This window comes from Eublepharis macularius, chromosome 7, assembly GCF_028583425.1.
Source record: "Eublepharis macularius isolate TG4126 chromosome 7, MPM_Emac_v1.0, whole genome shotgun sequence".
Lineage (NCBI taxonomy): Eukaryota > Metazoa > Chordata > Lepidosauria > Squamata > Eublepharidae > Eublepharis > Eublepharis macularius.
The window spans coordinates 95,213,723-95,240,711 of record NC_072796.1 but is presented as its reverse complement, the minus strand read 5'-3'; the positions used below and the strand labels follow the sequence as shown (position 1 = coordinate 95,240,711).

The following is a 26,989-nucleotide window of genomic DNA, read 5'->3' as shown; positions in this document are numbered from 1 at the left end:
AGACATGGAATTTAAAAGGCTTGGAAATGTTTCCTCCACGGTAAACAACAGAGAGTGGCAGGGAAAGCTTGTATAGGAGCCCACAGGATTGGATCCCAGGGTCTAATCCTCCTGAAATTTGGGGAATCTAGAGGGAACAGACAAGAGCAGATTCCCAGAAAATTTGATATAAATATTATTCTGCAAAACACACCTATCTAATCCAAACAATTAATTATACCAAATTATCTTAAATCACAATGAAAGAAAAATAATCATTTGTGATATGGATAAAAAATGAAAAGAATTTTCTTTTCTGGGAAGGATCTTCAAATATGTCTTCTGATGAAAGAAACTGGGAAGTGATAAATGTAGCTGGACTTTGTTTAATATAATTTGTATATCATTTTTCCTTTTATACAATGTTTCATATTATAAAGCCCCATGAAGGATTTAAATATTTCTATTTATAACATACAGCACATATTGCTTCACAGTTATTTGAATTTAGCAGATTGATAATGAAATATCAGATAAATTACTGTATATGAAGACTGGTGGAAAACACAAACCCATATTTTCAAACCAAGTCTTAAGCAATAAGACTTGTTTTCTCCCTTTTATAATGTAAAATAGATCTCACTGATTCTCTCAGTTAGTTAACCTAGGGCTATACAGCTCTTCTAGAGTCTACATTATTTGCAAACTAGGCTTCAGAAGCACAACAAAACAAATCTATTATTAAATAATATTATTCAGGGTTATAACCCCTCACTGACCTTCAACAAATTTTCTGATGTTTTGTGCAAGATTCTGAACACTGCTGGGAAGGTTCCAAGGATCTTGCTTGATGTGTAGTCTCAACCTCTTGGGACAGCTGAGTTTAGGTTCTATGTCCTGCTGAAACTCTAGTCAAAAGCATTCTTTGATTTATTGCCACTTACTATTACTGCAGGAAATCACTGCCTTAATGGGAGAGGGGTATTCACATAAATATGACATAAATACACATTTATTTTTATTTAGTTATTTAAAAAATTCATCCAAAGAGTACTTTCTATGTGCCCAAGATACTGGAAAAACCAGTAGAATTATGATTGATTTTACATTTGGGGGGGGGAGAAATTTATATTCCACCTTATTTCCTCAGACTTATAAAATGCAATGATTCACATTTTAAGTATAGTTTAGAAGCTTTATCTTTACTACTCAACTGTTAATGTACCAACAGTCAAAATATTATAGAAAAAGAATCTCTTGGATTCCTCATAGAAACAGAAACAACCTTGCAAATAATTCCAGAAAAGTTGCTGGAGTGGCCAAACCACCACCACCCCTTTAATTGGCCCTCCTGCCCAGACATGCCTCTATTAGCCATTTGTAGTACATAGACTGTTTGAAAAGGACTGTCTCTTTTTCAATTTAAAATTCTTCCTGACTTTTTACCTAGAACCAAAGTTTACTCATCACAAGTGACCAAAGTGAGTGCCTGTTTTCTAGAGTTGCCAGTCCCCCAATGGAGGGATCACCTGCCCCCAGTCTCTTCCCCCCCCCACCACTACCCCTCTGCCTCTCACCTGCCCAGCAGCAAAGAGGCACAGGAACAGAGCAAGGGGGGGTAAGTATGCTCCAGAGCACTCCAGCATTGTGCTGGGAATGATGTTCCAGAGCGCTCCATCCCCTGGTTTGGGTCCCTGGGGGACCTGGCATCCCTAGTGTTTATCAGTATTGCTTTAACTCACACTATTAAAATGGAAAAGGGATAATGTGAGAAAGTAAAAAAAAAAGAATCAAGCCTTGTATGCAGTGAGATTAATTCTAATAATAAGAAATTCCCAGTGCATTTAAATTCTTAAAAGTCTTCTTAAGAGGCAATACACTGGTATGCTGGTATGAAAAATTTCCTAAGATCCTTCCTGCATATAGTGCTACTGTATAGTGCTACTGTAAACTAATAAGACAATTTCCTTTGTAAAAATATACATATTCTGCAAATTATATTCATATAAAGTATCCCTTTTAATACACATGCTAATATTTTTTAATAATACCTTGTAAGCTTCGACTTGGAGTGAAGAACTTTGTCTGCTCAAAAGCTCGCACCACAGCTGGTCCTTTCAGAATATTAATTATTGAGTCTACCTGTGTGGTTCAAAAGTAGCTAATTAGTGAACATTTGAGAAAAAGAATAATAATTTAACATTAACTTTAAATGCCTGGAAATACTTTAATACATGTCAGACATAGACAAGTAAATAAAAAACTAAGGCATTTGTTATAGCAAGTCTCAAAAAATATTACCTATGGTAATTCTGAATAAGTGTTGCAATAATATAGATTAAATCACATTGCAGTAAGCAGTATAAAGCAATACATTAGTATTCTAGGTGAACTTCTAAACTTAGCATGAACTGTGTTTTTTTTTTCAGAATGTTAGGTGACCAAAACAGGTGTGCTTTCATCTTTGACAGCCAATTAAAAATAGTGGACTCTATCTAGATTACTGTTCTTCTATCAGAAAATAGACTAATGGTGATCTACCAACTTAACTCTGTCATTTGTCACAGATTTATAGTTTTGTTTTGAAAGTTGGATAGAACATCATTTTTTGACTAATTAGAAGGATATACCATAGAAATGGTATGCTTCTAATGAAGCATCAAACCATTCATAGTTTGTTTACGCTATCACATAAAAAGATCTTAGATATTTGCATAAGATAACCTATAAAACATGCAAATAGTATGTTAAAGTTCTGATTGGAAGATCTCATGAGAATGTAGGTGAGAATTTTATAATTTGCATTGTATGCTATGGGAATCTTAATGCATTTCATAGAAACTTTGATTGTTTTAAACTTAGAGTTTATTGGGAAATGTTAGCAAACCTAATACTTATTGCCTTTCTGTGTTCTGTTTTTGTAGGATTTATATTAATAACCATATATATTTTGATATCATGCTTCAACTAGAGCGTAATTTCAATAAAGGAAATAAACAAACTCTAGAAAGGTATCTGTGTACTTTGATGAGAAGAAGCATTGCAAGAAGGACCCTATATAAATAATGTACTGATAAGCCTAAGTGTTCAAAGAACAGTCTTGTTTGACAGGCCTTACTAATTGTTGAAAGCTATCCAAGAGTAAAAGATAAATCTTTCTTTTGAGACAGTAGGATCTTTAATAAGGCGCAGATAAGAGAGTATGTTACATAAGCAGCCATAGAAAAGAATAAAAACCAAAGGCGTAGCCTTTGAGTGAATAGTACCAATGGGGGGGGGGGTCAAATAATTGTCATAAAATTAAAATGTTTGCAAAGGATAATCATACACTACACTACTTAAATACTAATTGGCATAGACATATTTGCTCTTTGTATATAAATGCATTAACTCTGCATTCTAGGAGTAGACTGGCCATTAATCTCACCAGGACTTAGGGTTACCAGCCCCCTGGTAGTAGCAGGGGATTCCCTGCTTTCACCCTCCACCCCCTGCCACCACTCACTTAGCCAGTAGAGGGAAAGGAATGGGAATGGGCCTCCCAGGCACACTCTTGGGAGATACAACGATGTCACTTTCTGGGAGTGATGTTATCACACTGCCCTGAGAGCACTCCTGTGCTTCATAGCAGGCGGATTTCGGCCCCAAACAGGTTGAATTTGGCCCATTTGAGGCCCAAATCAGCCCACTATGAAGTGTGCACACACTCCTGTACCTGTGCAATGATGTCCCAGAAGTGCCATTATCATGTAGGGAAGCATATGTGCTTTGCATGCACACAAGAGAGACATAAATATGCTGTGCATCAGACTGCAGCCACCACCTGATACATGTTTACCTGGAAGTAACTCCCTCAAAAGTAAGAACTAGAGATGGACACGAACTGGGGAAAAAACGAACCATGTGGTTTGTGGTTCGTCAAATTTCACGAACCACGAACTTTCACGAACCTGGCCCTGGTTTGCAAACCGGTTTATTTGGTTTGTGAAAACGTCACATTCGGGTTAGAAATTCTTCACTTCTGGGCCAGCAGAAGGTCACTTCCAGGCCAGCAGAAGTTCACTTCCAGGTCCGCAGAAGGTCTGCAGGAAGTCCATCCCCTGTTGCCTAGGAAACTGATTGATTGGCACCAGGCTGTCTGCAGTGATGAACCAAAAAACGAACCAAATGAACCAGCCTAAAAGTTCATGGCGGTTTGTCAGAAATGGGATCTGACGAATCGTGGTTTGTGAACTACGAACCGGCCTGGTTCATGCTTAATTTTGGTTCGTGTTTTGGTTAATGCCCATCTCTAGTAAGAACCCATAAATCATCAGAACTGCCTCTGATGGGTGAGAAGAGTATTCTTTATTCCTGGTGCTGATGCTGATTTCAGAGGTGAAAATCAGTTGATACCTTTCTAACAACCCAACAGGACCAAGTTTTAGAAATTTTAATAGACTGTTGTCTATTACTATATACCCTAATCCTTTACTTTTAGGACACTTCTTCCTTAATTAGCTTTTTGTTTACATATTTTATTGCATTTACATCATTTTGCTTGTTCACCACAGAATAAGAGGCTTCAACCTCTGACCTCTGTCATCGATTATGTGAAAGCAATCCTCTAACTTAGGGAACCCTGCCTGGTTTATGATACCATGCGCCTCTTAGCTCTTAATAGTAATAAGAACATTTGATTTATATACTGCCCTTCAGGACAAGAACACCCCCTCAGAGTGGTTTACAAAGTATTATCCCCACAACAATCACCATGTGAGGTGGGTGGGGCTGAGAGAGCTCTGGAAGAGCTGTGGCTGACCCAAGGTCACCCAGCTGGCTTCAAGTGGAGGAGTGGGGAATCAAACTCGGTTCTCTAGACTGGAGTCCTGCCACTCTTAATCACTATACCAAACAGGGCAGTTTCCAGATGGCTTACCTGAAGCCGCTCCATACCGCAATGTTGTGGATCGTGCCGGGGAAAACGCGAAATATCGCATTTTCTCACGCGAGTTTTGCACGACATCGCACAAAACTCGCACGAGAAAACACGGTATTTCGCGTTTTCCCCGGCACAATCCACAACATTGTGGCATGGAGCGGCTTCAGGTAAGCCATCTGGAAATGGCCCTGGCTTCCCCTCGCCCTTCTGAAATCTCAATCTTGCATTCTGCCACTAGGTATTTTTTTAGTTCTGTGCACTTTGACCGACTAGGTTCCTCCCTTTAAAATGACCAGAAGCAAGCAAGGGGGCCACTCTGAAGCTTTTTTCCCAGGGTGTTTTTGCTTCCCAATCCACCAATGCTACATTCTTTACTGTTAATTTGATATTCCAATTTTTGCAGTAGCTGGAACTGTTCTTGAGGGGAAATATGGTTACTATGAAAAGAGATGAGTAAAATACATAAGAAAGAACAGGGAAGTAAGAAGCAGAAAGCATAATTAAGGAAAAACAGGGCTCTGGTTCACAAAACAAATGTGAAATCAACCCCTATTATGAGGTAAAAATCTGCAAGTGAAAGTCATTCCACTACTGCCAATTGGAATGCCTTAATTTTGCTCATTGGCTAGAACACAACTCTTGGTACAGTACTATGTCCAATTATTTGTGCAGGATAATTAATGGATCTTACTCATTTGTAAATGAACATTGAACTGCAACTAAACACACAAGGTTAGGCATGAGCACACAGCACAGAAGTCCTAAAATTGAACAATGGTGCTTTTTGCAAACACAGCATACAAAAGTAGAAAATAACATAGCATCCTATGCCTATGGGATCACTGTATCTGTAATCCCATAGGCATAAGCCTGTTTCAGGAAGCAACAGAAAACAAAATCCCCTACCTGACCAAACAGATGTTCCAAACAACCGTGGAGTTTGTCCTGCTTATCATGAGAGATACGAATGCTTAACGGAAGTTCATCTCCTGAAGGTTAAAATAATAGTTGACAACATTACTGGCTGTGTATGTATGTATGTAGAGCTGCTGTAGCATAGGGGTTAAGCAGTTGGATTGTGAACCAGTATTCTGCTGGACTGGATCTCACTACAGCATAGAACTCCTTGGGTAAACCACTCCTCTCAGGCCCAGTTCCCAAGCTGTATTGTAGGGATAATAATAACACTGACCACTGCTCTGAGTGGAATGCTAATTTGTCTAGAAGAGTGGTATATAAGGGTATTTGTTGTTGTTGTTGTTGTGTGGACATGACTGAATAGAAATTACACAGGTAGAGTGTTATGCATATAAGTTATGATATGGATTTGAAGGTAATCTTGTATAATAACATAGGATAGCTCTCCTGGCAATTCAATACATTTTTCATGGAAGCAGATCTCCCTCTACATTCCTGCAGTGGACAATGTCACCCCTGAAACCTCACTGGTCAGAGAAAGGGTTGGAGGATCCCATGGACAAAAAGCCACCCTGCAGAGGACTTTGCAGCAAGGAGAAGAATCAGGTAAAATCACCACTCCTCATTCTTCTGCCAGAAGGCTTCTCCTGCAAGAAGAAGCTTTAATGAGAAGAGGGAAGAGATGACAATGAATTGGAACCAACATAAGGATTGCTGCCAGGAGGAAACTGCAGTAGGAAGTGGGGGGAATTGCTCCTTTTTTCTGCCATCGTTGGAGCTCTGGTGACAGAAGCAGCAGGAGGGATAATTTCATTCCCTTCCCCAACCCAGCACAACCTCCTGACCCTCTTTACTCAACACGGGTCCCACAACCCTTTCCTGGGGTCAGAAAGGACTACTATTGAGGAGCAGGAGAAAACAGGAAATGACAGATGGCAGTTTCCACTGAAGAAAGCATCTTCCAATGCATCCTCATCAATGCAGTCTTGCACTCACGTAGATCATAGTATCCAAGTTCTAGTGTTCCCTGGAAAGGAATTTTTTCAAAAATAATCCATATTCGTTACAGCCACCCTTATTTTCAAAAGTTACTAGTAATTTCATCCCTAACTGTCCCCACACATTCTCAAAATGTTAGGAAAATGATAATATGCTGCTTCTCAATTTTTTAAAAAAACTAGCTGTGGCAGAAGTCATTGGCACTGTTGTGTCCCTGCAGTGGGAGGCACACTGTGAAATGTTGGACTGGGAAGAATGAAGAAGAAAACTTTTCTGAAACAGCAAGGTATTATTTCCAGGTGTTAAAAAACACCATTCAACAGCTGTTCATGATAGTACTGCAACCATTGTCTACACACCACACTTCAATTTGTAGAGCTGAAGGTTTCTTTTTTCCAAGAAATTCAAAATTGTAAATTGAGCAAATGAAGGGAAAACATGATTTCCCTGCCATGGTGCCACCTCAGGTTCCAGATTCTCCATAACAACCGAGAAACACATATAAAGTTGCTCAGTGCATTCTTAATAAAACAGAAACAGTATGTCTGCTGTTTAAGAACCAAGCCTTCCAACTCCAGAGGATGTTGCTTCACACATGCACCTTGAACAACAGGTGATAAAGGGCATAATAAATAGGACTGAATTTTGCATTAATTCCTTAAGCAAGCACTTTATGCTAGTGGCACAGACTACACCATCTTTTTTGGACTTTGGACTCCCACTTGCATGCTCCCTTATTGGACTGACTTCTTGGCTCTGAACCTCGGCTTGACTTTGGACTATGCTACCTGCTTTCTGAGTGCCTGTTAGATTAACAGGTGAACTACCCTCAGCGCCCTAGCGCCTGGGTCGAGCACCCCGAGCCCTGAGCATGAGACGTTGCTCTCACCACAACACAACCACTGGCAGCATGGACGTGGGAGCAGCTGCTGCACTAGTGGCCCACGCTTAGGCCACCTTCCTCAGCCCCACCCAAGTGCCCGGTGACTCCACCAGAGAAATTTGCAGGCAACATGGAGGAGTTCCCTGTCTTCCTGGCTCAGTGCCAGCTATATATCAGCCTGCACCCCTGAGACTTCCCAGATGACCGGACCAAGTTGGGCTTCATCCTGAGTCTGCTGAAAGGCCAGGCTGCCAAATGGACCACCCCCCTGCTCCTTGAGCTGTTGCCACTGCTGCAGGACTATGCTGGGTTTTTGGAGCGGCTCCAGATGGCGTTCGCTAACCTGGTCAGTGCTGAGAACACCAACAGGTGAATCCAGCTGCTCCGCCAGGGGCGGGCTAGAGTGGCAACCTCCGCAGCAGAATTCCAGCTTCTGGCTCAGGACCTGTCTTGGAATGAGGCAGCATTAATGGACCAGTTCATGGAGGAACTTTCTGACGAGGTCTTGGATGAGCTGACCTGGACTGAACACCCCTCCACACTCCGGGCCTTAGTGGTGCTATGCCAGCCCATCTATCAGCACCTAGAAGCCTGGAAGCAATCGTGCAGCAAGGCCACTTGGAAGGGGGACCCTTCTCAGCCATTGCCAGCCCTTAGCTACCCATCCCCCACTATTCCAGGGCCTACAGGTCCAGGGGAACCCATGCAGCTGGAAGGTGCATAGCCCCGCTTCACGGCCGCAGAAAAGACCCGGCAGTGCACCCAGGGACTTTGTCTGTGTGCAGAATCCTAGATAAGTATTGTTATAATTTGATAGTATAAGGTAATTTGAATTTTAGGTATTTATATTATATAAATTATAGTAAGCTACAATTTTAATGATTGCCTAGATATTTTAAGTTTATATTGTTGCCAAATAATTAGGCTTTTAGGACTGATTTTATAAGTAAATTTTTAAAGGTGGTAATTTGTTGAAATATGTACCTTTTAAATATTTATTTTAAAATGGCGTGTGTCTCGCTGATGTGCAATCATGTAATTTTGAATTGATTTCAAGAATGTGATGGACTCTGGCTAATAAACTTTGTTGTTCTTGTTCTACTGAGGGGGTGCTGGCCACTATGCCAACTTCTGCCTAGAGAAATGCGTCCCACAGGTGCCGACAAAAGACAGGCCCTGGCTCGTGGCAGCCCACGTGGACCAGGGCAAGATATCTGCACCAACGGGGCCCTTGATGTTGGTGGTGGACACCTCCTCCTCCCCCTAGAGATCCTGTTGCCAGACAGGAGGTACCTGGAGACAAATGCCATGGTCGATTCTGGTGCTCCCTAGAGTTTCATGGACTTGGAGTTTGCCCTCTAACATCGGATCCCCATGCAGGAGAATCAAGTCAGGTCCCTGGTGGAGGCCATCGACAGGCACCTCCTGAAGTTATGTCCAGTGACCCATGAGACTGAGACCTTGGAGATAGTCACTGAGGGCCACTGGGATCAGCTCCGGTTTGATCTGGTCCATATGCCCCGCTTTCCCATGGTGCTAGGCTTGACTTGGCTCGTAAGCAACAACCCCACCATCGACTGGGAGCACTAGTCAGTCCAGTTCCCCATGGCATCACCGGATCCTCCCAGGAGACTGCTCACCAGTTCCAGCACATGCCCTAACAGGCCTGCCTTTCCACCCGACTATGCCAAGTTTGCCGATGTGTTCAAGAAAAAGGAAGCTGACCAGCTGCCGCTCCTCAGGCCCTATGACTGCACCATCACCTGATGCCTGACAAGCCTCTACCAATGGGCCATCTGTTTTCACTGTCCAAACCAGTCCTTCAGGAATTCCTAGCCAAAAATCTAAAGCGGGGCTTCATTTGGCCCTCGACCTCGCACATGTCGGCTCCAGTTCTGTTCGTGAAGAAGAAGGGAGGGGAGCTTAGACTGTGCCATGACTACCAGGCCCTGAACCAGATCATGGTCTGGGACCGCTAACCCCTTCCCCTGATCCCTGAGCTCCTGGACCAGCTCCAGGGGGGCAACCCACTTTACCAAGCTTGACCTGCACAGAGTGTATAACCTGATCTGGATTCGCACTTGAGATGAATGGAAGACTGCCTTCAGGACCCACTACGGCCAATTTGAATATCTCATCATGCCATTTGGCCTGTGTAATATGCCCTCAGTCTTCCAGAGGTTCATAAATGACATGTTCCTTGATCTGCTGGATCACTACATCATCATATACCTTGATGATTTCCTAAGGAAATGCCTTGCCTAATCTCATCAACACTTTCCTTTGCCTCCCCTCTCCCACTTTTCCTAATCAAGACTATTCAGCACATCTGATAGCCTTCCTGCCTGGTACTTACCAGGTCATCAAGCAATATTTTTACCTATAGACCTTCCCAGATAGTCATATAACAACAACAACATTTGATTTATATACCACCCTTCAGGACAACTTAATGCCACACTCAGAGCAGTTTACAAAGTGTGTTGTTATCGATGTATTGTCGAAGGCTTTCACGGCCGGAGAACAATGGTTGTTGTCGGTTTTCCGGGCTGTATTGCCGTGGTCTTGGCATTGTAGTTCCTGACGTTTCGCCAGCAGCTGTGGCTGGCATCTTCAGAGGTGTAGCACCAAAAGACAGAGATCTCTCAGTGTCACAGTGTGGAAAAGGTGTTGGCAGGTCATTTATATCTACTCAGGAGGGGTGGGGTTGAGCTGAGTCATTTAAAGACAGTAGAGACCCCCTCACCTCTGCAGGAGTATACCGTATACCCTGCAGCTGTGGACAAGTGAACATCGGGACCACAAAGCATAGCATCCAGACAAGAATAAAAGAACATGAAAGACACTGCAGACTTGGACAACCTGAAAAATCAGCAGTGGCTGAACATAGCCTAACACAAACAGGGCACAGTATCTTATTCCAGGACACCAAAATACTGGACAACACTTCCAACTACTTTGTCAGACTGCACAGGGAAGCCATTGAAATTCACAAGCATAAGCAAAACTTCAACAGGAAAGAAGAAACCTTAAGAATGAACAGAGCATGGTTTCCAGTTCTGAAAAACACCAGGCTAACAAAACACTCTACACCCGACAATAGCCCTGCAGAGAAGATTAGCACATCAAGCACCAATCCATATGCAAAAGAATCTCCTCAGGATACAGTGAAGCCTCCCGCCATTAGCATTCCACACCCTGGGAAACTCTTACAGGATGACTCAGCTCAACCCCACCCCTCCTGAGTAGATATAAATGACCTGCCAACACCTTTTCCACACTGTGACACTGAGAGATCTCTGTCTTTTGGTGCTACACCTCTGAAGATGCCAGCCACAGCTGCTGGCGAAACGTCAGGAACTACAATGCCAAGACCACGGCAATACAGCCCGGAAAACCCATAACAACCATTGCGTTGTTATCCTCACAACAATTACTCTGTGAGGTGGGTGAGGCTGAGAGAGTTCTGAGAGAGCTGTGACTGACCCAAGATCACCCAGTTGGCTTCAAGCAGAGGAGTGGGGAATCAAACCTGGTTTTCCAGATTAGAGTCCTGTCACTCTTAACTACTACACCAAACTGGCTCAGACCTTTTCCAAGTTATTATCCTACCTCTAGACAAACCATTAAGGTATTGTTTGGGGGAGCAAGACATCAGATTTGCCCTATAACTGAGAGGCCCAGTGATGTGCTCAGTGTGTGTTCTGGACCCATAAATGCACCCTCAGATATGTCTGGGTCCTCTCTCCTTTCTCCCCATGAAATGCTGGTTGCTTTGTTGCTGCTTTCACATACCCCTCCTTCTTCAGGATAGGTAATTATCATCCTATCTCAGATTACTCTCTCCCATTTTCCTCTGTTTCTTAGCTAGCCTTGTATGTTTGCTGTGTTTTGTGCTTTTTGCCTTTTATTTCTCTCAGGTCCCCACCTCCCCTCCCGCCTTGCACACACTCTCTGGCTGCTATGTGCAGATTGCACGAAGAATGGGCTGGTTTGAGAGCGGTCTCTAGGCCCCACACTCTCCCACAACACTGCTGGTATCTGATAAATCACACAGATTGTTAGTGTATCGGCAGGGAAGCCTTGGTGGATGCAAGGGATCCAGTGTCATGGGTGCAGCTGCAGGAGAACTGTGGAGGGGTATACCAGCCAAAATGATAGCTCTCTGGGGTAGCCTATTGGCTATGCCGCCATGTTCTTCCTTTTGCTGTTTGTTGGGGCCAAAAGTGAGATCCAGAGTTTTGCTCACCTCGTACCATGTGGATTGAGCCAGGAGCCCTAACCACTAACATATATCTTAGTGCCTTTTCACTGAGCCATGCCTGCCTGTGCAATGTTCCTTGACTTGCCCCATGTGGCTGCTCCTGCTGCTATTAAGGCTCCGGTGGGGTGCCCAATGGCTGCTGGTATGTCTTTTTGGAACCCCCTCTCCTAGCACTGTTGTTGGGGGACAGGTCTGGGCTGTTTGTTCGAGGCTGGCATCTGTCATTTTTTCCCTTTCTGTTTTACTTTTTATTTGGTTATTTGCAGTGGGGAAGTTTATGTGTGAGCGGCACTTTTCCTGCTTGTCAAGCCCTTGCTAGGGAAAGGAGCAGATGCCCTGTTTGCCACAGGGTGAGTGTCCTCTCTGGGCTGGGTAGGGGGGGTGGGGCTCTCAGACCATGTACCTCTATTGGAGTACTGCTGAGGCAGGACCTTCCTTCACTGTTCGCTGTCTGTCTGGGGGAGAGGAGGTTGAGAACAGTGGCCAAATTAGTGCTGTCTCATTGGCTGCACAGGACTGCTGTTGTCTGACTGGTGGATGTTTCCAGGGCTGCTATAGACTCCAGCATTCTTGCTATATCATCTGTGCCTAGTGGGGAACTGTGTGGCATTGTTTCCCCCTGTGGAATGTCCATTGGGAATGGACTAGCAGCACCAAAGTAACTCTAGCAGCCGGACACCTGCACTGAGACAGCCATGAGAACTGAACTGCCCATTCTGTATATGAAGGCTATGTTTTATGCACTGGTAAGAAGCAAAAAAGGGGTGGGGGTTAAAAATTACCTGAATCCATTTCATCACTGTGAAAGTAAGAACTGCATTGGCTACTGCAAATACTGGAAAAAGAAGCAATGGAATTCCTGTTGCTGTTGCAGTCACTGAATAGGCAAAAGAAAGCATGCAAAAATATAAATCTTTTTCAGAATATTTATATTAAAGACGATATTTCACATCTTTTTATTTTTATTTCTTACCCAGGCATCTCTTTGCAATACTTTGCCAAAATTCTTTGTGCTGTTAAAGAAACCATACATTAACTTCTATTCATCTTCCCATCAAGAAATGGTAGAAAGCTCACTGGTACTATCATTTAAAACTGAATCAAATAATGCCACAATGTGTTGTCTGCTGAAATTAAATGATTGACGAATATGGCAAAAAGCATACTTAAACAATTTTATATGCACTAAAAGTGAGAAGCACAATTTATTCATGTTTAATATCAGCAATGTTATGCATTATCCTTTTACCACTGATAGAGATAAGAGACAATTACCTATATGAATCCCGGTTGCTAATAGTGTCATGACCAGAATCTTCCTGCTCATCTCCTGCTACACTGAAGCAGACCTTTTTACCATTTCGTTCTCCTTTTTCGTTATCACTGTCTGTTGGTGGTAATGACTCATGTGTTTTACGTTGTGATTTTGGAGAACATGTTATTGAAGAAAGAAGGCTGAAACATGATAATATTCAACTAAGTTAGTTCTGCTTTCAAAAGTTGTCCACAGAGATTAGTATATGCGACCAATATTAATTCTTGAGACTATTTAAGAGGAATACCATGTACTGAACCTGGAATGTTATGCAAAAAAATATTGGCATTGTATTGAGCCATAGGTCTTCAACCATAATTTGCACCATTTTCTGCATGAAAAAATAGAAAATTTATACTGAAGATTTTCATCACACATACTAGGAAACAAAAAAACAGCAACAGTGACAGCTTGGTAAGTAGAAAGCTTCTGAAATATTAACTGAGCCCACAAAATGAAAGTATTGTTCAAAAGAAATTGATGATTTTTTATAATTTATTATTTCTTGGTTTATCCTGTGGTTAAGCATATTTCAGGTTTAGAATGTTTGTGCTGTAGTATTTATAAATGAAATATCTTTAGGGAAAAACAGTTTAATCCATCTGAAAAAAATTTACAAATACTCTGAAGCTAACACTGAAATTCATAAAACCCATAATGTACACAAGCAGTTTTCATGCCATTTCATAGCAGGCATTCACACTACTTTATTTTTATCACTGCATATCCTAGGGAGACTGGGGATACCTTGAATGAGAAGTTTTGGGGTGGATAAACTGAAGTTTAATCTCAACAAGGATGGTGGGTGGAAGGACTGATCAGGGTATTGAGGTGTCTCCTGTTATGGATGGTATGGCACTCCCCAAAAGGAACAGGGTCACTGCTGGACCCAAGCATCCTGTTGGATAAGCAGGCAGTTGCCAAGAGAACCTGATACTAGTTTTTGTAGGTAAGCCAGCTGCTTACTACAATCTCACGTTAGCCTGGAAGATGGCTTCTTATCTCAACACAGCCAACCTGGCCACCTGGATCCATGCTATGGTAACATCAAAACTTGACTATTGTAATGCACTATACATTGGTCTCCCATCTAAGTTAACTAGGAGGCTCTAATTAGTACAAAATGCTGCATCTCGACTGTTAGCAGGAGCAAGCAGGAGCATAAACATCACTCCCATCCTATAGTCACTCCATTAGCTACCTGTCAGTTACCATGCTCAGTTCAAGGTATTGGTTATTACATACAAAGCTCTTCATGGCCTTGGACAGACATACCTACAGGACTGCCTCTCTCCCTGTGTCCCTCCATGACAGCTTCACTCATCTGAACAGGGTCTCTTGCAAGTGCCAGCCTGCACATGGGTGAAAACAACAGCAGCCCGTACACGGGCTTTCTCTTTGATGGCCCCTACCCTGTGGAACGGCCTGCCTGAGGAGGTTAGGAGAGCCCCTACACTCCTGGCTTTCCACAAATAATGCAAAACCAAATTATTCAAAAAGGCTTTTTTCTCAGATAGGAGGGCAATATTGTAGAGAGGAGGTCTCAGATGTTTTGCTAATCAGTTAGGAGGAATCATAGACTTCACCATTATGCTGCTTTACATATTATCTGTTGCTTTAAATATGTACTCCTATAGACTACCTAGGATTACCATCCCCCTGCTCGGGGCGGGGGATCCCCCAATCCCACCCTTCCCCCCAGCGCCCACTTACCTGGCCGGCAGGGGGGCATGCTCCCTGGAGCGCCCCCTCCCCGGGTGGCGAAATGCGGCCCTGGGTGCGGGGTGTGCTCCCGGCTGCCGTCAGAGCAGGTGGCAGCAGCAGAGAGAAAGCAGGTGGCGGTTGCAAGAGCACGCTGCTCTCACTGCTGCTGCTGCAGCCTCCGCCACCCGCTCTCTCATCACAGCCGCCGCTGTCCCTGTGCAGCCGGCACCAGCAGGGACAAGAGGCACAGCGGTGGCAGCAGCGAGAGAGTGAGATGCGGTGGCCTCGGCCTGCTCTCTCTCTCTCTCTCTTACTGCCACTCCCACACCCCTTGTCCTTGCCGGCGCTGGCTGCACAGGGGCGGCCACGGCCGCAGCAAGAGAGCAGGCCGTGGCCACCACAGCTCTCTCTCACACCACAGCCGCCACTGCCCCCGTGCTGCCCACCCCGGCAGGGACAAGGGGTGTGGCAGCGGCAGCAGCAGCGGCAAGAGAAAGCTGCCCGCTCTCTCTTCCCTCCCTGGTGCACGGGCGCCTTTGACCCTGCATGATGACATCACTCCTGGAAGTGATGTCATCACACACACCAGGAATGTGCATGCACTTTGCGTGCACACGGTCACAACAGCAACAGCACCAAGGGGGTAGGAGCCAGCAGCCCAGTCTCCTGCTGGGAGACTAGAGGGACCTGGCAACCCTAATACTACCTGTGCTTCATGTTGTTTCATGTCAGTCCTAGAACTGATTATGTTCTATTTCAGCAATTCTTCAACCCCATATTGGGTCCTTGCTAATGTCTTTGTAAACATGTATTCATTTACCCTATGACATTGTTTATGAAAATGTTCTCGACACTGTCTGAAAATGCCTGTCCTCGTCCTTGCTACTGATTGTAGTCATCTTACATTATGTAATCCTCCTTGAGTCTCAGTGAGAAAGGCAAACTATAAATGACATAAATAAATAAATAAGTAAATAAATAATAAATAAATAAATAAATAAATGCTCTAATGCTACAGCAAGAACATTGACTGGAGCAGGTAGCAGAGACTATACTCCAGTCTTGCTTTCTCTACACTGGCTTCCACGTTGTTCTGGGCCCAATTCAAGGTGCTGCTTTTGATCTTTACAACACTCTATGGTTTGGGACTGCCATACTTTACTCCCATATGAACCATAACAGTTATCTTTGAGGGTATTGACCTTCTTTCCTGTTTATGTTTTTAAATATTGTTTTATGTATGTATTGATTGTAATGTTTACTGTTTGCTGCTTGAGGGTCTAATTGAGCGGAAAGGCAGGATTAAATGTTTTAAGTAAATAAATAAAGATAATAAGAATTTGCTCTCTTCGGTTGCAGAATACAGTTAGATAATGTAGGTATTTGAAAACAGCACAGGGAATACATGACAATACAAGGAAAGGTTCCTCTTATATCAAGTGAATATGTTAACGTCTAAAGGCCTTAGGAGTATATTCCCTGGGTTACTTACTCATCTATTTGAGAAACACAATTTTCTACTTCTTTCAGTGCAGCCTGCAATTTGCACAACAATTTCTGATAGACATCTTGTGTTTCCAGATCCTCTTCTTTTAACAAATATCTCAAACCACGGCCGTCCTGTTGACCTAAGGAATGCCCTGATGGAGCTGCCATTGTAGTAATTGTATGTTGTATATAAACCATAGGACTGAGTTTACCTAGACATAATGGAAATAAAATTAAAATGTATGAAATATATTACAGGGTATATTGATCTCTGAAGCTATAGGTAGCTTCACCATTGGAAAACCAAAGCTGATTAACTGAATTTCATAAACCAAATTAACAATCATTCCATATTTAAAAAAATATATTTGGTACACAAGCCATTTGGAATTGACAACATAGATATGTATAAAAAATCATGGGTGGCTATAGTTTTTGTTCTTGCAAAATAAATTAAAATAGTCTGCATGACAGTGGGGAAATGTTGTAGTAAGTAACCAAGAATAAAAAAATTATACAAAGTTCTTGTCAAAGCCAGAGACTCAGGAGTTGTTAATACACAACAAAATGCCTGTCATTATATGCTAAAAGAGGAAGTAACTTTCAAGAAAAATTTTATCAGCCTTAAAATATGGTTGCCCTTTCCCCCACTGGGGATGTCAGATTCCCTCCCCACTGGCATTCCCAATGCCAATCAGCTGGCTAGTGGGGAAGAAATGGTGGGAAATGACTCACCAGGAAGTGCAGTCTCTTGTCAGCAAAATCATCATGTCACTGGTGATGCACTGCTATCGCTTCCTGTGTGATATCATCACATCACCAGGTGAAACCCTGGTATTTTGCAAAAACCAGAGGTTTTGCCCAAATATCAGAGTTGTTCTGGTGGGCCAGCGAGGTGACCACAGCTGATTGCTAGCAACATTATTGCATCACCGGCAAGCACCCCTGGGAGCTGATAAGTCCTGTCCCCACCCCCCATGACCTCCCCTGCCAGTTGCTGGGAGGACCTAGCAAGTTCTGCTTAAAAACTGGTGTCCTTCATCCCTGTTTTAGGCAATTGTGGGGGAGGGGATTGCTTCAAAAGGAGATTAAATGCTTTGCCTAATTATTGTTATCATTTTGAATAGCCTTCCTTTGCCTTCAATAAAGTCAACATGTAGGGTTACCATTCCCCCGCCAGGGTGGGGGATCCCCTGCTCCCACTTTTCCGCCCTCTGTGCCCACTTACTTGGGTGGCAGAGGGCAAGCTCCCCTGAGGCACACCCCCGAGCCGCACCATGTGGCCTGAGCCAAGCCGCACAGCGCGTCCCAAGCCGTGCTGCACCGTGCGCCCTGAGCCAAGCCAAGCCACGTGCCGTGGCTCAGCTCAGGGCATGCAGCGCAGCTTAGTTTGGGGTGTGCGGCTCAGGGCACACAACATGGCTGAGCTCAGCTTGGGGCACATGGCGTGAGCCAAGCCAAGCCATGTGCCCCGAGCTGAGCTGCATCACACGCCCCGAGCTGAGCTAAGCCAAGCTGCATGCTCCTGCACCCACAGTGGGCCCATTTTGGGGAGAATCGTGCCACTCAGGGACTGATTCCTTGGTGAGTGTAGGAGTGCTCCTGGCTGGCCTTTGACCCCCCCCCCCACGATGACGTCACTTCCAGAAGCTGGGAGCATGCATGTGCATGGGGGGAAACCCTGAGCAGCAAGGTAAGTGCCAGGCTCCCAACCTCTTGCCGGGGGAGTAAAGGGACCGGGCAAACCCCTAGTTTGGGCTCCAAGGGACCTGGCAATCCTAAGCCATGATGTCATCACATTCAGAACAACATCACTGGTTGGCTAGACAGAAAAAGCAGCTGTAAGCAAGAAAAATACAGTGGAAAGTAGCAGCAGACAGGGGAAACAAATGGCCATGAAAGGAGAAAAAATGCTTACCCTTTCCTTTCTTAAGGTTCATTTAAAAACCATTCCCCTTCTTCAAATGTTTGAGGACTTGAACATCAATACTGGATATAAATTCAGCAGAGGCCTAATTATTATAGGTGGGGGTGTGAGTGTGGATGGATAGCTTTCCTTGAAGATTTCCATTATACTAGGCCATGCTACCTACCCAGTGTCAGGATAAGGACAGAAATCAGTTTTGCTCTTACAAGGACGCTATCTCATTCAATGCTTTACTCCCCCCACACAAATGAATAATAGCCTTTCAGTTATGTAGAAAAAAATTAATTGAGTTGGGACAATCTGGTTTTCTTGTGGGTTTTTGCCCCAGGCAAGTCCAGCCATTTATTCCTAATTGTATAGCCCCTTCCTGAAACTTGTTAAAGTGGGATGGAACGTGGATGTGAGTTTAGCAGATAAATAGTTGGATATAAGAGCACATCTAGAAACTTACCTTGACCAGTATGCTTGTTTTCTTTTTCATATGAAGAATGTTTTCTGTTGTCTAACTGAACACCAAAGGCACTACCTACTGATGTTGAAGTTTTAGGATATGAGACTTCCATAACATTAATGTGGCAGTTAGTTGGGCAAAAATCACTGCTGTGCAATGGTGAAATCTTGGATTTAGCTTGCTTAAAGGTAGGCCAAGCTCGGTTTTTTAAAACTCGTGAGAACTGCAGATGAGAAAATAAAAGGAAGTTTATAATATCATCAACATTTACAACCTAGGCTACAGAATTTTTTTTAATTTTAAAGCTTCTTTTTGTCAGCTTAATTTTACTTGGTATTAAAAAGATTCTTTTTTCTCCCTCGTTAAGCACTACTCTGTCTCTAACATTACAAAAGGGACAGTCACCCAAACGGGTGGGGGGGATCAGTTTTCAGTATCCTTATATTTCTGCTCATCGTCGCAACATCTCTTTATTGGCCCTAACCAAGTGAAGAGATCCTCACCTAGTCAGGGCTTTTTTTTTGTCTCTATGATGTATTCAAGGCAGCTTTGAACATTATAGAGAACTAGTAATTATGGATGCATGGGTAATCTTTGTATCTATTTTTTACAGATTTGTGTAACATCTGTAGAGGCAATTTGTACTTCTCACCTACGGTGAAAAAAATTACTTCTGCCCACATTTGCAGTTCATGAATGGTACAGTTCATTTATCTCACCACACGAGCATCCCTAACCAGATATTACAGCAGAAGTGTAAATAATGCATATGCCTGTCACCTATGCATTTACTTTCACTATTCTGGAGTTAAGTCCAAAGTGGCTTTTTATTTGATTATTTTTTGGGCCAGGCATAATACATTAGAGTCACTAATGCTGGAAAGGAAACCCTCCCTCACTTGCTGAAATGTGTTATTTCTCCCAGTCATAATGTACAGCTGTATGCAAATGGAGGGCCATTTCACTGAAGCCTCAGAAAATTAACTGAACTGGGATAGGAAGTTTTCCAGGACACGCAAACACTACCTATCCTAAGTCTTCTTGTTCCTGCATAGGTTTTGCCAGGATAACACTGGAAATTGGCAGGAGGCTCACCAATGGGGAATGGGGGCTTGCTGACAATGTGGTGACATCACCAGTGACGTGATGAACAGTGTGATTGGAAATGATGTAATCACAACACCAGTGTTGACAATTGCCTCCATTTTTTTCTGATCACCCAGAAGACCAGCAGCTGAAATGGCCAATGGGGGCAGAAGGTCTCCCACTGAAGCAAGAGATGTAGCATTCCTATTTCTGCAATGCTGACATGAGCAAGTTAGCAGAGTCCCAGATACAAGGAGCTCTGGGACATGCACTTTGCAGGGTGCGTGGCACCAGACTGAATTCTCAGGCACACTGGAAAACCATACTTCTCGAGATTTCTAGTAACTGGTACACTGCTATTACAGTATTTCAGATACAGGAATAATACAGTCCTCACAAAAATGATCCTGGTCACAGCCACCACTGTTGGCACCAAGTTAATTTAGGGTGAAAGGAAAGCTCATAGAAGCTGGTGCTCTGGTAAGGGTGGAGGGAGGCAGAAGGGCAAAGAAGCCATTCGTACCTCACTGCATTATCAATGAAGTCATGGAGAGTGCAACAGGCTTTCAAATGGGCTCAAAAAAAAGTATAGCTGTATTTATGTGACTTAAGTTCATCCTTCACTAGTTATCAACTAGTGCTCAAGTTCAATCCAAAGTAATCATACTAAATAGAGAAACTAGACTAAAACTGAGCCTGCTGGTGCAGGGAGGGCAGAATACAAATTGCAGAAAATAAATAAATAAAATCCTCCATGAACCCTCAGAGTGAACAGAAAAGATTCTATCTGCCCTGCAGATATTGTTGGGTGAGGAGAGGAGAGTTTTGCAATCTACCACTACCAAGTAAGGAGCTAAATTGACTTGGCAGTATCCCAAGTGCCAAGGTCCCTGGAAAATTTAATTTTAGATGGATATGAGAGTTGCAACAGATCTCTCATTTTATGCTTCCTTGCTCAGTGCCCAAAATCCAAAGCTTCAGCATTTTCAATAGGTGGCTGTCCTACTAGGAGGAATGCCTGGAATTCCTTCTATATCAACCCACAAAGGCAATTTTAGGCTGCATCAACATAATTATGGGTTCTAAATCGCACAAAGTTATAGTATTGCTTTGTTCTACTCTGCTTAGACTTCACTTAGAACACTGTGTTCAGTTTTGGGCACTACAGTTTAAGGAGGATGTTGACAAGTTGGAACATGTCCAAAGGATGGCAACCAAGATGGTCTTATGAATTTTCTCCATGTTAGATTGGTCAGGGATCATGGAGGCTTTTTGCCTTCCTCTGGGCATATAGCAGGGGTAATTGTAGGGGGGGGAGCTATTGTTGTTGATGATGTTGTTAAATTTTTAGCCCACCCTTCTCGTGAACGGGCTCAGGGCAGTTTACATCAGATTGTGCAGAGGGTCTGACTAGATGACCATTGGAATCTCTTCCAGCTCTGTTTCTATTAAACAACCCTGACTCAATGAATGCCTATGATGGCTTGAGCTATGCTGAACATAAGTTCTCCTAGAGATACTTTTCCCAATAGATCAATAAATTTCATACATAATGCAGGTTGTTAAAATCAAATACAAGTTGTTCAACTGGGGATTCAATTATTGTAGTCTCTAAGTAAGTGCTATGAACCAAAACTGAGTACGGAGAGAGGGGGATACACTAGAAAGATGCCTGGATTTCCTTTTATATCATCCCAGACTCAAAGACTACCTATGGCAATTTGAGCTAAATTGAAGCTGGGTTCTCCTAGACACACTTTCCTCAAGGGATCAATAAATCTTTTGCCATAAGGAAAGCTATTAAAACCATTTACAAATTTTAACAGAATTAAAAGTTTGAAATTTGACTTGCACAACAAGACGCTTTTTCATTTTTTTTAAAAAAACAGAAAAATAGTTCATTTATTTATGCTAAATTCCAAAATGTGTAAACCTGATTGTGCTCCTCACAGAGGAATATGTGAGTTTTGAAATGTCCCCCATTCAACCATATGAGTTCCCACACTCTTCCCATGATCTCCATGCTGCCATGACAATGGAAATAAAGTGTTGTTCTCCTTTTTTGATGCCAAGCAAAGCGGTATCCCAACTATCCTGGAAGATACAGTTTTCCCAAAGTTTCTGATATCCATCTGAAATTACATTTACTATGGTTACTGGCACTTAGGTACAAGCACCGAGTCATTAGGTAAAAGCATGGGTCATTACTGACCCATGGGGGACATCGCATCATGACATTTTCTTGGCAGACTTTTTACGGGGTGGTTTGCCATGCGTTCCCCAGTCCTCTACTTTACTCCCAGGAAACTGTGTACTCATTTTACCGACCTTGGAAGGATGGAAGGCTGAGTCAACCTTGAGCTGGCTACTTGAACCTGGCTTCTGCCAGGATCGAACTCAGGTCGTGAGCAGAGCTTGGGCTGCAGTACTGCAGCTTACCACTCTGCGCCACGGGGCTCCTTATATATTGCAGCATTTGGTGTGCTGCAATAACAACATATGAGGGAATGGAACTTCTTTCATTCCCAGCAGCTATTTCAGTAGTTGTTGCAGCAGAACTCAAGTATGTGGGGGATGTGGTGAGAATCCACAGTTACAATCCAAATCAGTGAAGAATTTTCAGGGAATGGAATCTTGTCAGAATACAGAAGTACATTAATGGAATGTATTACAAGCATAACAAAATTGTATTTGGAACTGGATTATTACAAGTTTCATCCACGTCACTATTTGATACAGTAGTGTTGATAATATTTATGTCCAGGTAAGGTTAAACTGCTTTATTATCTCCGAACATGTGGAACAAGGAGGAGACTAGAGACAATTCACTACATATTCCACATTTCAATAATCACATAGCCTGTATCATGGAGTCCAAAATGCCTGTTACAATTTATTCAAATGATAAATTCAGATCCTTTTTTAAAAAGGCATGCATGAGTTAGAAAACCATTGAGGACTTCTGTACTGGACTTATTTATGTTATAAATAATATGTAATAATAAAAACTGTAGGAACCCTCCAGGTTTCTAATTATAGGTCTCAAACTTTCACATTTAAAACTAACTGCACAGCTATGGCATTCTCAAGCACTTTTGTTACTATGGTTACATTTACCACCCTAAAAGAAAAGCACAGCTATTCTTGGAATAGAACATGTTACCAACAGCCATCAGGAACAATAAACATTTTAAAATGACAAATCTGCATCACGATTATGGATTCTGAAATGTTCTTATCTGAGAATTTTAATTAATGTGGGGGCTTATAATAAGATCATGTCAGGTACAGTAATTATATATTCCTTCCCCATGTAGTTGTGCCAGTGTTCTTCGTCTTGACCCAATACGATCTAGCTATTCTTGTTCTGGACAATGCACATCACATTCAGTGCTACAACAAGAAATATATGAAAAGCTGTCCAACTATGTAGAATTTCTGACTGAGTATAGTTAAAAATACCCAGCTTTCTTTGAAAAACAAGCTGGAGGTTTTTTGCAGCCTTTCACTATTTGCCAAATTCCAGATCCCTACATATCAGGAGAAAATTTTAAAAGGATATCTGGAAACTGAATTCTTGTGATATATTGTCGAAGGCTTTCATGGCCGGAGAACGATGGTTGTTGCGGATTTTCCGGGCTGTATAACCGTGGTCGGCTATACAGCCCGGAAAATCCACAACAACCATGAATTCTTGTGAAATGCAAGTAAATCAAAGAAACTAGTTTCAGGTACTAGATCCAGAGGAGTTAGCCGTGTTAGTCTGTAGTAGCAAAATAGTAAAGAGTCCATTTGCACCTTTAAGACTAACCAACTTTACTGTAGCATAAGCTTTTGAGAACCACAGCTCTCTTCATCAAATGCATGTTGCATCTGCCAAAGAGAACTGTGGTTTTCGAAAGCTTATGCTACAGTAAAGTTGGTTAGTCTTAAAGGTGCTACTGAACTTTTTACTAGTTTCAGGCAGGTAGCTTTGTTGGTCTGCAGTAGAACAGCAGGAAGGAAAGATCCCTTCTTCAGATACAGAAAGGAATGGAGATCTGAGTGCCTTTATATCCCGGTCGGAGGGTGGGATGGGTAGAGCAAAGAAGGGAGTCAGGATATAAATGCAATGCAGCTTGATCAGAGCAGAGATCAAAATCCGTATCCTATGTCTCTATTTAGCCAAGAGGTTCCCTTTTTCTGAACGTGTAAATTCAGCAATCGCACTTTGTAATCTACCTTGAAGCTTCTTTGTTTGAGGATAGCCACTTTTTGGTCAACAATGGAATGTGCTAGAAATTAAAATATTCTCCTACTAGTTTTTGAATGTTTGTGAGTGTTTTGATTTTTAATGTCAGATTTATGTCCATTTATTCATTGTCTAATGTAAGGAGTGGAAGGACATTGCTTACTCTTGATAACATACATAAAATTGGAAGATTAACAAATGAATGAACCTGAGATGGTATAGCTGGTGTTGTTCAGGCCAGTGATTGTGTAGTCTAGAGTTGCCAACCTCCAAGTGGTGGCTGGAGATCCCTCGGAATGACAACTGATCTCCAGGCCACAGAGATCAGTTCCCCTGGATAAATGGCTGCTTTGGAGGGTGAATCCTATGGCATTATAACCTGCTGAGATTCCTTCCTTCCCCAAACTCTGCCTTCCCCAGGCTTCACTCTCCAAAACTCCAGGAATTTCCCTACCTGGTCCTGGCAACCCCAGTGTAGTTGGAGTGAATGGGGGGACAGAGCTGGCATCTTGGTTTATTGAGAAAGAAGTATCATTGTCCAGCATAGGTTGCAAGTAGAGATGGGCATGATCCACATTACGATCGAAAAAAACCCACGATAATGGCGATCGTGTGATTGTGACCCAGCGGATCATGATCGGCCATGGCCAACAATCCAGCAATCGGGAGAGGCCTGGATCATAGCGTTCGGGCTCAGATCAGGGATCCAGACACTCAGGCATCAGCAATCTATTCCCCTGGCAACAGAGCCAGGGGAAAGCCTGAGCTCTGTTTGCCCTCCTTCTGTCGCCCTGGAAACCCGAATGGAAGCCCAGCTTTCCTTGATCAGCAGGGCTTTCTTCCAACCACGGAGCAGCAAAGCAGTCACCAGTTGGGAGAAGACACCCAGGGGAGGGAGGGGGAAGGGGGTGTTCTGTAGCCATGGGCACTCCAATCTCATCCCTGCAAACCCTGATAGGCAGCTCTGATGGCCAAACACAGACTCCTGTGTTGCTGAATGGGACCTGAGGGGAGGTGGCTTGTCACCGCCTCTCCGTGCCCGCCAGGCCTGGCGGCCACCGCCACCACCCACCTTCCCACATAGCTGGGAATACCAGCGTGCCCTGCTTTGGCCTCCACGATCCACGATGCACAGTTTGGGAACAGGAGATAGTTGTTGCAGATCGTTAATGCGGGATCATCGTTGGTGCCGATTCATGATCCACTGGGTCGTTAATTTTTATGGGATCGTGCCCATCTCTAGTTGCAAGTCATTAATGATGCATTCAGTGGAGAAATCATGGAAAAATCTGACTACATTCAGGAGGCTGAAAGACAACTCTCCAATACTACTTTCTGTAAGCAACTAACCTCAGACCCTGCAATAAACCAAGGTTTCAGGTTCATTCACTTGTTCATCTTCCAATGTTATATATACTATCAAGTGTCAGCAATGCCCTTCCACCCTCTACACTGGACAAACAGGTCAGTCTCTATGCAATAATAACATTATAATAATAACAGTGTGTTTATATACCACCCTTCTGGACAGATTAGTGCCACACTCTGAGCGGTGAACAAAGTCAGTATTACTACTATCCTCACAATACAGCTGGGGAGCTGGAGCTGAGAGGAGTCGCTTACCCAAGGCAGAGTTCATGGCAGTAGTGAGAGTCGAACTAGTAGAATGCTGATTTGCGACCCAACCACTATGCTACAGCAGGTCTCAAGAGAACAAAAATAAGAATATAAAAGTAAAAATAAGAGAAAATGGCCTAAAGAAGAAATGGACATAAATCTGACATTAAAAATCACAGCATTCACAATTATGTATGCAATACTGTCATCAAATTCCCTCCATGCCTCAAGCAACAAACTGACATAAAAACAGCACTCGAGGCAAGCAAACTGATACTATACGCAGCTTTCAGTCATACATTCAGTGAAACCTTGGGCCATATGGCCACTACCCAAATCCTTAATTTTAGGTTTGATTCCTACTTGTTTGGAAGAAAATGCCATGGTGTGCCTGTCCCAGCTAACTCCACATGATTAGGAAGTTCTTCACCTACCCCACACAGGCAGCAGCAGAGATGGAATTGTTATTGTAGTCCTTGACACATTAAATTTCCACAGACTTCTGGTACTAACTATAGCAGGCATTGACTGTATGCTCCTTACATTGGGAGCTAAGGATAGCCTGCGTATTCTACTAGTCTACTGGCCACCTAGTTCCCCAGTAAGCACCCTTTCTGAGCTGACAGAGATGCTTTCAGATGTGGTGCCAGAGACCTACACTGACAGTTCTGGATTATTTCAACATCCATGCTGAATGCTCCACATTGGGGCCAGCACAGGACTTCATAACTTCCTTGGTAACCCTGGGCCCCTCTCAAATAGTGACAAGACCGACACATGAAAAAGGCCATGCCTTGGACTTCAATCTTTTGCTCTAAGCCTTTGAGGGAAACTGTTCTTTTGGGATTTGATATTCAGCCTGAACCATGGTCTGACCACTATCTAGTGAAGTCAATGGTGAATATGGCCCTGACATCTCACAAAATGGAAGGCCCAACTAAAATGGTCCACCCATGAAGGCTTTTGGATTCCAAAATGCTTTAAGGAGGTTTGGAATACCAAACACAGGCTCTATTAAAGCATGGATTGTGACATGCCTTTTTCAGCAACCACTAAATTAGCTGGTTCATGTCCATCCCAACTGTTTAAGGTAACTTGACATCTTTTGACTCCAAATCTGAGCCCTTAATGGTTCAAAAAGAGACAATTAGCTATGACACCTTTACAAAGATTTTTGCTGATAAAATAGCTCGAATAAAATAGCTT

At 43.1% G+C, this 26,989-nt stretch overlaps 1 protein-coding gene across 1 annotated transcript in view; it reads right to left on the bottom strand.

Annotated features, from left to right (window-relative positions):
• Positions 1-26,989, bottom strand: part of PREX2 (phosphatidylinositol-3,4,5-trisphosphate dependent Rac exchange factor 2) — a 194,521-nt gene that overhangs the window by 53,612 nt on the left and 113,920 nt on the right. Inside the window, exons 24-30 of the mRNA XM_054984937.1 lie at positions 18,850-19,072; positions 16,476-16,683; positions 13,240-13,419; positions 12,747-12,841; positions 5,807-5,889; positions 2,031-2,121; positions 759-887 (exon numbers count right to left, since the gene is read on the bottom strand). Of these exons, the coding sequence (XP_054840912.1) occupies positions 759-887; positions 2,031-2,121; positions 5,807-5,889; positions 12,747-12,841; positions 13,240-13,419; positions 16,476-16,683; positions 18,850-19,072 (1,009 nt within the window). The remainder of the gene's footprint in view (positions 1-758; positions 888-2,030; positions 2,122-5,806; positions 5,890-12,746; positions 12,842-13,239; positions 13,420-16,475; positions 16,684-18,849; positions 19,073-26,989) is intronic.